The sequence below is a fragment of the Gorilla gorilla genome, chromosome 17, assembly GCF_029281585.2.
Source record: "Gorilla gorilla gorilla isolate KB3781 chromosome 17, NHGRI_mGorGor1-v2.1_pri, whole genome shotgun sequence".
NCBI classification, from domain to species: Eukaryota; Metazoa; Chordata; class Mammalia; order Primates; family Hominidae; genus Gorilla; species Gorilla gorilla.
Genome location: NC_073241.2, coordinates 72,345,892 through 72,356,563, shown reverse-complemented (window position 1 = coordinate 72,356,563; position 10,672 = coordinate 72,345,892). Strand labels below are relative to the sequence as shown.

General features: G+C 37.3%; 1 protein-coding gene across 2 annotated transcripts in view; it reads left to right on the top strand.

Annotated features, from left to right (window-relative positions):
- Positions 1-379: 379 nt before the first annotated feature.
- The window catches only part of RIT2 (Ras like without CAAX 2), a 375,407-nt gene continuing 365,114 nt past the window's right edge, over positions 380-10,672 (top strand). For both annotated transcript variants that reach the window (XM_019013752.2, XM_019013753.3), the window contains exon 1: positions 380-653. In XM_019013752.2, the coding sequence (XP_018869297.1) occupies positions 551-653 (103 nt within the window). In that variant the 5' untranslated portion in view covers positions 380-550. The remainder of the gene's footprint in view (positions 654-10,672) is intronic.

Genomic DNA, 10,672 nt, shown 5'->3' with positions numbered 1-10,672 from the left:
ATAAGCAGAAGAAATCCTTATTAATTGACTTTGATTAAAAGAAAATAGCATCTTTGAAGCTGTACCTACAGAAGTCATCCTGTGAGACATAGCAACTCCTGTGAGGTCTCAGATTCACTCCATTCTAGCAGCCCAGCCTGAAAAGGGGTCGAATGTGTGTGTGCCACTAACAACTGTGACTGTGCAGGGGGTAGGCAGGAAAGAGAAAGGAGAGAGACAGACAGTGGGGAAGGGAAATGGAGAAAGAATCAAATGAGGGAGGAAATTAAAATGAGAGAGAGAGAGAGAGAGAGATTGTAGGAGACGTGAAAGAGTGAAGGATCGGAAGGAAGGGTGGGGGATGCAAAAGCCAGATTTTTATTGGAAGCAATTGAAGTGGTTGCTATGAGACCCGCTCGAGCGGAGGACCAGCAGCCAGCCCGACGCTGATGGTTCTTACCTCGTACTAAAACCTTTGCTTTGACACAGTTTTAGAGTTGCTTAATATTCGAGCAAGCACCTGACACGGGTGACTTTCTCCTTCTTTTTTTCCTCCAGTCCCTCGGGTAAGATGGAGGTAGAAAATGAAGCCAGCTGCTCCCCGGGCAGCGCATCAGGCGGGTCCAGAGAGTACAAGGTGGTAATGCTGGGAGCAGGGGGAGTTGGTAAAAGCGGTAAGTTTTCACACCAAATGCTGGGGAAGGAGGGACCTCTATAGAGACAACTCTATAGAGTGAAAGAAAAATGATATTGCTGATGCTGTTAGAGGTGAACTGTGGCAGTTAAACACAGAGTATGGGTCTGGCAGGATGCTCCAAAGTGTCAGGACTGTTAAACCGATGCTGATGAGTCAGGATAATGCAGACAGACAGTGATGATCCACAGAACTTTAAGAGGATGATTGTTTTCTTTGATTTCATGCTGGGTGATATTTGCTCTTAGTGTATAGGTCTTTTTTAATAATAAAAATATGTACGAAATTGTCATGGTATGAGAAAAATGCGCTCCTAGTCTCAAAAATCTTCACATAAAGAAAGAAGTGCTATGAATATTCAATTAAACACAGTTACAAACACAGACATATACTCGGGATGATCGGTGTTGATTGTTGTGTTTGTTTCTTTCATTAGGAGGTTCTTTTTCCTCATCTGTAGTCTGACATAGTGTGTGTGGGCTTTGAATACCAAAAGAAAGTTGGTTTTTGAAAGTGGCAGTGATTTATGGAATGATATTCATTGTGAGTCCTGTGCAGGGTGATCAAACTAAACTTTGTGGTCAATTAAAGGAGAAAGCTACACAAATAAATGAAGATGAGGTGATAATAGAGATGAAAAATAGCAAATTTCTTTTGGTACATAAAGAACGGAAGTGTCAGTTGTTGGGATTCTTGAGAAGCCTAAAAGGCCAAATATAAAAAAATTTTAAAAATAGATACATAGTAGTTTTTTTGGCTGATCAAATGTTAGATAGCTCAGAGCTATGGCTATCACTAGAAAATAAATAAATATAGCTTTTTATATAAATATTAAATATCTCCACTGGGAATATATCTTTGGGAATTCTAAAAGGTAGAAGAAATATTATAGTTAGCATGGACAAAAAGCATCAAAACAAATCAGTAGTTTTAGTGTTGACAAAAAAATTAAAAGACGAAGACAATATTTTCGGCAGAAGAAACCAAAAAACTAACAACTTTGGTGGATGGGTCCACAAGGGATAGGAAAACTGAACAGTAAAGGAAGAGGAAGGAGATTGTGACTTTAGTGGACAACAAAGTTAAAGATAGCAAGAAACATAAAATTCAGCACCCCTACCTCTTCTCCTCACCCTACAAAAGAGAATTCTCATAAAAAATAAAAGAAATAGGTGCATCTGGATGTGGTCAGTAGCGAAATGCACATCAAAGTGAAAAAAATTATTCATCTCTTCTAGGGAGGCAAAAATATGAAAGAAAAGCTTTGTAATTGTGTATAAATGAGGAATTTTTAAAAATCTTTCTCCTCTAAATATAATGATTTGAGAAGGAAGGAATCAAAATAGGTTAGGATTTAAGGAAGGAAGAAGGGATGGAGGAAGGATAGAGACAACATGATCTATATAAAATGAAGTTATACTTTACAAGTATCCAGTCAGATACAGTGAGGAAGAAAGAAATAAACAATGTGAGAATAAAATACTGAAGAAGAGAGAAAAACAGATTTAAAAAAAGAACAGGCAAAAGGCCAATCCACATTAAATGCCACCAGCAGCTTGTGAGGTCAGGAAGATGCTGAAATTGTCGCAATAATGTGCCTCTGTATTGCTTTTGTTTGCTGGTTAGGTATTTGCTTTTAGGAGCTTGGGGGATGTGGGGATAGAGTGACTGATTTTTAGCCTACTTCAATTTATTCCACCTAAATGAAACTTGGAGAAAAGAGATTTTGGACAGGAACATCCTTCAGCAACACACTTTTCTTGTGATATTGCTGATATTATAGTGGTGATATTTTATCTTCTATTTTGATCTCTCCCAAGTATTATTTGTGCTGACTGATCATTGTTACTGTTCCAATGACTATGGATTTTCAATGTGACACATGGCCCACAGAGTGGCCTGGCTTGCTCTCATCTTTGCTTTGTACAATAGAAGTCAATTCATAATTAAGTACTTGAACAAAACTTTTCCTGTGAGACGAAAAGACAGGAATGACCAGCTCATTCTCAGAGAAAGATAAGGATAAGGAGTATAAACAGCTCAGTTGTATTGATTATATATAAATGGCAACCTTGGCTGCTACACCAGAGAATATTTCTCATACTACAATTTCACACCTGGAAAATGCTGTCCTTATGACTAAATGTTTGAAATCACAGTGAGAAAATCATCTGGTCCTTGGACTTTCCCCTGTGACTTACCTGATGTTCTTCCATCAGCATATAAACATTCAAGCACTGATTTTCAATATTAACCTTCTACTGAAGGTTAAAATATTTGCTTTCAAATGAGCTAAAAATATACATGGTTTATTTTATCTCATTTGAGCCTAGGCTGGGGTGCAGTGGCATGATCATGGCTCTAAAATATACGTTTTAAAACCTACTTTTCATATCAAAGACTTAGATCAACAGAGGTATATGAAGGGATTGTATAACCCCATTACCCTGGGTTGTGTGAAGAGATTTCCAGAAGAGATCTGCTCTTCTGAAGAAACTAAAGAAGATTCATCAAGCTACCATCTGTTTCCAATTCTGAGAGTCAAGTCCAAGTCAGCCTTAAACATGGATTAAAAACTCAATTTATGGTGACTATAATTTTTAAAATCTTGGAGATTTTTTATGTCTATTAATATTTATTCTTTTTTCTTTTTCTTTTTGTAGAGATGGGCTCTCACTATGTTGCCCAGGTTGGTCTCAAACTTCTGGCCTCAAGCAATGCTCCTGCCTCAGCCCCCCAAAGTGCTGGGATTATAGGCATGAGCCATTGTGCCTGGCCTGAGAAATGTTTTTGTCCATGTTTTACCAAAATATTTTTTAATAGAAACTTTTAAAAGAATTTGCAACTTTACTGAAATAGGAATTCCCACAAGATTTAAAATATGTCAGTTAATGAATGTACTTTATGTGAGGAATTTTAAACCACAAGTAATCAATAAAGTTTACTGAGCACGTATTATGCACAGTCGTATACTAGTTACTATGAAGGACGTAAACATTTATGAAGCCCCCATTGCATGGCAGGCATGGGCTACATGTATTTCATGCTTATACTCAGTCCTAACCACAGTCAGAGTCGGTATTTCTATTTCACAGATGAAAAAACAGAGGTCAGAAAAATAACTTGTGCCTGGTCATGGGGGTAATAATTTAGAGTTCTGTGATGTTTTATCTAACTCTACTACATTATGTTTAATGCTCTGAGAAGAACAAAGAGTTGCATCACTCATATTAAGAAGAAAACAGATCCATTGATAATGCATTTCCTAGGTCTCGAATGTTATATTTAGAAGAGATCTTAACCATCTAGGCTATCACTTTGATTTATACATCTATGCCACTTTAATCTTTAACCTAATTGAACACTATGCATAATACTTCTGTATAAATATATATTAATATTTGTATTTATATTTTCATAATTGTATGTAATATTGTCCAAGAATGTTACTAACTGCAGAGAAAACAGGGATACACAAGAATTATTTGGACAATGGCCAAACTGAGGCATTGAGAGGTGAAGAGACCTGCAAAGGTCATTTATACAGCAGTGGCAGAGTCAGATCCAGAATCCAGTCCTTCTGACACCATTGAACCTGCTTTTCCATCACTCCCCAATTTTTACACAGAGTAAGATGAATCAAAACTGCACCATACAAAGTAACAGATATGTATACAAAGTAGCAGACATTTAGGAGGAACAAGTATAGAGATCTAATGTATAGGATGAGGACTACAGGTAATAATATTTTATTTGGGGTTTATGCTAAATTAGTAGATTTTTTTATGCTAATTTGTACATAGTAGGTGTATATATTTTATACATGTATATATTTATGGAGCACATGAGATATTTGGATACAGGCACACAGTGTATAATAATCACATCAGGGTATGGTGTATCCATCACCTCAAACATTCATCATTTATTTGTGTTATAAATCTTCCATTATACTTTTTTGTTATTTTAAAATGTACAATAACGTATTTGTGACAATAATGACCCTGTTGTGCTATCAAATGTTAGATCTTATTCATTCCATCTAACCACAATTTTGTACCCATTAACCATCTCCACTCCCTCTTCCTACTACCCTTTCCAGCCTCTGGTAGCCATCATTCTACTATCTCCATGAATTAAATTGTTTTAATTTTTAACTTCCACAAATGAATGAGACCATGCAAAGTTTGTCTTTCTGTGTCTGGCTTATTTCACTTGACACAATGATCTCCATTTCCATGCATGCTGTTGCAAATGACTGGATCTCATTCTTTTATATAGCTGAATAGTATTCCATTGTGTATATATACCACATTTATTTTATTCATTCTTCTGTTGAAGGACACTTAAGTTACTTCCAAATCTTGGCTATTGTTACTAGTGCTGCATAAATTAGTAGATTTTAGCTGCTGATACTTCCACCCCCTATAAAAAGTAGCTATGTGAAATGATGGATATGCTAATTTGTTTTCCTATAGTAAATATTTTACTATCTATGTGTATCCCACAACATCATATTGTATACCTTAAATATACACAATGAAGTTTATTTTAAAAATAAGACTCATGATGAGAAAACTACTTAAGAAACAACACACATATATATACACACATACACATTCAGTGAAATAACATTAAATGACAGTAGAATAGAAACTTATATTACAAACTGTGATTACAACTAAAACCAAAAGAAAACAACAAAAAAGACAAATTATCCAATAAAGTTCAGTATGTTAGGCATCTTTTAGGCATCTTCTTTTAGCCTTCTATTTCACGTTGTTCCACTGCCCGCTACTCACCCACCCTAAAAAATAAAAATAAAAATAATCTCATGGTTACAGTTTTAAAGTTTTATGGAGCCTAAACAATCCTTATAACAGTTTTAAATATTGATCTTTGTCACTGTGGTTTGAAACAGCAAGGCCGTTCCTCAACGTCAGAGCATGATGAAATATTGCCTTCCTTGGCTTCACATCTGGTTCTCCAAGTTCAGAATCAAATTTATTCAACAGATTTTATTTAATAAAAATAATATCTTATTTTCCAGGTATTTTGGAAAATATCTGCATTTGGGATTTATTCTAAGTTAGTAGGTTTTTATTTTACTGATTTTTTTTATTTTTATGGGTACATAGTGGGTATATATATATGGAGTTAAGGAAATATTTGCATACAGGCATACACTTAACATAATGATAATGTTTTAAGATTTAAAGAATTTAAGATTCATAATGATCATATTTTGCAAAATAAGATATTATCACATAAAATTGGGGTGAAAATAACATTTTACCTATTCTGATTATGATCTTATTTGATCACAAAATAAGAAGGCAAGTAGGAGAGGTATCTAAGCACAGAACTATCAAGAGATTTGTCTAGTAGGAAAGTCGGAAAATAAGGACTGGACATGAACACAGCCTTTCTACATCTAAATTGTTTTTCTATCAAATTGTACGGGAAAAGCAGAAAAAAGTTCCCAATGTCAGATGAGAACTTTATGTCCTTCTCTGGTCCCTAGGACACATCTTGGAATTATTTGGTGAAATGTTGTCTTAACATACATCTTCAAGTGTGAAATATGTATGAAACACTATGCAAGTCATTGAGAAGGGAGGGGGTGTTATTCACAACTATGATTTCAGGTGATTCCTGACCTCTGGGAGTGCACCATCTCATGGTGGAAAATTTGCTGTAATGTGTAATACAAAACAATAAGTTTATATTAGGCTTCTGATGTAAGAGCTTTGGAAACTCAGTATAAGGTGTGGCTATAAGAGATGTGAAAGTTGAGAAGAAATCACAGCATAGATGGTATTTAAATTATGTCTTAAAGGATGAGGAGGATTTTTCTGATGCTGAAGAAGAAAAGTATGGGGAGATCCAAGGAAGAGAATTGAACATAAACAGTGTATACAGGGGCACAAAGGGATCTGAAGGCTTATAATTTTTAATGGCAGCATCTTGATAACTTAGTGTCTCTAAGTGGTAGTTGAAAAAATATCTTTTGAGATTTGCTCAATAGATGCTTCAGTTAACTGTGAAAAAGTTCCACAACACAAATAAACTGAAAACACAAAAAGGATTAGGGAACTCAGAATTTATTAGAATGTTTCCATTGTGAATTCTTTGTAAAGAAAAAACTGATTTCTAAAATAAACAAACAAACATATTCTCTCCCATGGCCATGTGCAGTTTGTTGCCTCTGCAAATTCAGTTTCATGTAGCAGGATTTTATAAAGAGAAAGCAGTAACAATATCACTGAGGTAAACGGAAAGCAGCACACAACCAATTCCTTCCACCTCAGTGAATTAGGAAAGCAGGTAGGAAGTTGAGCCTTTATCTGATGAATTAAATCAAGTCAAACAACCAAGTGCATCATTCATGTCCCAGAGCCTCTGTGTTTTTCTTCATTAGCAGAACTTTGAGTCTGACAAAGCTGAACAATTGTCACATCGTGGCCATGCGTTATCCTAACCCTGTGGACTGTAAGGCAAAAGAAACAAAATAAACAAGGGGAAAGCAAAAAGATTTTAAGATTCCAGGGCCTTCTGTTCTCACCCTTAATTGTTACCACCTCAGTTGTACTGCAGACCATCACTCACTGCAATACTGTCAGGAAGCATTAGCCAAGAGGTCTAAATAAGGCTCAGTAAAAGAGTAAATTGGTATCTACTCGCTCAAATAATGATTGAAAACAGAATTCAGGCGAAAGGCTTTGATTGACATCTCCAAGATTATATGCACTCTGTAGATTTTAAATTGATGAGAGAGAGTTTCTACAGCTCTACATGAGTACTATATGATATGTCTGCCCCATCTATGACTGGAGATGAATGAGCATGTACTGATCCCTCAATGAGCCCACATGTTGCTGAGCTCTTTACGTTCACGCATTTGCTTTGGTGTTTTGCTGGCTAATGGTCTGTCACATTCCCCTGCCTTACTATACCCCTCACCCTGCCTTGATCTTGTGAGGAAGGCTTTACCGTCTGCGTTTGGTAAATGAGAAAACTGAGGTACACACACACACACACACACACACACACACACACACGTAATATGGCCCAAGGCACATAGATATTAAATGATGAACCTAATGTGCCTACATGTGGATGTCTAAGTTCGATGTTTACATTATTTTTATTTTCTCACCTGAAAGTTTTTATTTTTTGAAGACATGATACAGTGAACCTGAGTTCTAACTTCAGCTGCATTTTTTTTTTTTTTTTTTGAGATGGAGTCTCGTTCTATCACCCAGGCTGGAGTGCACTGGTGCAATCTCGGCTCACTGCAAGCTCTGCCTCCTGGGTTCACACCATTATCCTGCCTCAGCCTCCCTGAGTAACTGGGGCTACAGGCACCCGCCAACACGCCTGGTTAATTTTTTTTTTTTTTGTATTTTTAGTAGAGACGGGGTATCACCGTGTTAGCCAGGATGGTCTCGAGCTCCTGACCTCGTGATCCACCTGCCTCGGCCTTCCAAAGTGCTGGGGTTACAGGTGTGAGCCACTGCACCTGGCCACGTTTTCATGCATGTATTTTAAACATCACACAAAATCATCTATATGAAAAAATTTTAATATTTTTAATTTTCTACACAAACAACGGAGAGTGCTACGCTTATTAGATGGGGTAGTGGGTGGCATGAGGAGCTCTGACTAAACAATTTAGCATGGAGGTGCCAAAGACTGGTTTGTTCTTGTCTATTCAGAGACCCCTGGGGGCCTCAACCACATAGAGAGAAGGTGACAATTCCTTTCAACTTGAGAAAACCAAATAACCCAGTAATTATAGGAATTTATTGAAACCTGGGATCATGCTAACAAAGAAAGTAAACAGGGTGCTGAGTAAACCATACAGATTTTTGAAGCTAGGTGCTGATTTACTTAGGGAAGCATATTTTCTTTAAACATATACATTCTGGAATAGTTAATAGAAACTGACAAAAGAGTGTGTGTGTGTACGCGCGCACGCACGCACGAGCGCGTAGACCTGTGAAAAGCCCACAGATATGACCAAGAATTAGACACAGCCTCTGCCCTGTCCACCAGGGTAACAAACAAATGTATAAACAGACTTGCGAGGCAATGATAGAGATGTATGGGAGGTATTTTGGAAGCAATGAGAACTATGGCTTAGGAAGTTAAAATGACCTACCATACATTGTTTAGCTGTTCATCTGTAGCATTGGGACTAGAGTCTCCTGACTTTCTAGAGCATGAATTTTTCCAATAGGCCATGCTGCCTCCCATAAACCAGCATAAAATCTCACTGGAGATCAACCTGCTGCCTATGAGTGATTATTTCTGTGCGTGTGTGTGTTTGCAGTGTGGTGGGATTGCGACTGTACACACTGACAGACGGTGGTCCTCTGTACTGCTCACAGACATGGAAGGTGCACTCTTATCAATGAATCTGGCTATTTGCAAAGCTCATCAATGATATCTACTCAATCACTTTGGCTTTTCTCATAAATACCAGCTTTCTGGTGACCCTGACCAAACAGTGCCATCTGTCCTTCTCATTGCTCAGCAGGGACCAGCTAAGTGCCATTGCTAGTCACTCTGCCAGACCATCATTTCTGCCCTTTCTGCCTACTATAATTCTACTTCAGCTAACACCACAGCTTCAGCATGAGAGTATTGATAGTTCTGGTCCCCATATACTCCAAGCATTTCAGCATCCTGCCACTGCCATGTGTATTGGGCAGATAGAAACCTGATTCTCGCTGAAGTATGAGTGAAGGATGTAAAGCCGAAGAGGGAGTGGGGGATTGGGGCCTCCCTGGAGATGTTGCATTGAAAAGGAAATCAGAGAGAAAACTATATTTGCAGTCCCAGGAAAAAATCTTTAATTGAACTGAAATGAGATAGTGTAGATAATTTGTGGTCTTACAATGGAACACCGAATAAAGATTTTTAACTATTATAGTTGGAGAAGTTGTGGTGGTGGTGAAGGAGGGGAGTTCTTTATCAGAAGATTTCTTGTATATATGAAAATCAGGGTTTGGGTAGTCACTTATTGAATGAATCAGAAGTCCTTAGACACTTTATCAGTTCACATTTCCTCTTAATATGCTTTAAAATGAGCAATAAAGTGTGTGTTCGTGTTCATAAATCTGCGTGCATTCACAAAAGAGGAATGTTTCTTGTTTTGTCCAAACTATTATTCTTTCCATTTCTTCCTGCAATGAATGGCAAAATAAAAGTGAACACCTCTGAGTTTTGCATATACCTGACCGTGTTCAAAATGCACTAAATATGTTAATTTATTAAGTCTCACTAAACCCAGCAGTGTGGGTGTGGTTAATATCTCTAATAAATAGATGAGAACAGTAAAGCTTGAAGATGGTGAGTAATTCACTCAGGAACCCAGAGCCTGAGGTGACTATGCAGGACTCAACCACTGCCAGAGCTGAGGCCCTTAACCACTGTCCACTGTGCTCCTTACCATGCATTATTTTGATCAACCTTCAATCTGTAGAATGAAGCCCTACCATAGAAGTGATGACAGAGTAATGTGAACTGAGGGTTTGGGTAACCCAGGAAATCCATATTTGTCTTTTCTCATCTGTAAAATGGGGATGACAATAATAACTACTGTAATGGTTCATACTCAGAATATTAATTACATAGCCTGGCACAAACTGTGGGACAAAGTTTATAACATAAATGGATAGCTTTGTTTTTATTTATTTACCCTTAACAACACTTGACGTTGCACAGGTCACTTAAGCTCTTTGAGTCTCCCTTTTCCTCATTAAGGGCTTTAATTAAAATATCCTCAGAGAATTGCTGGGTAGATGACATTGGAAAATACTAAATAAAAACTATAGATTATATTGCCCAATATTACACCTTCATTAAAACTGCTCATTCCCTCCCTCCCTCCCTCCTTTCCTTCCTTCCTTCTTTCCTCCCTCCCTTCCTTCCTTCCTTCCTCCCTTCCTCTCTTCCTCCCTTCCTCCCTTCCTTTTTTTGTTCCTTCCTTCC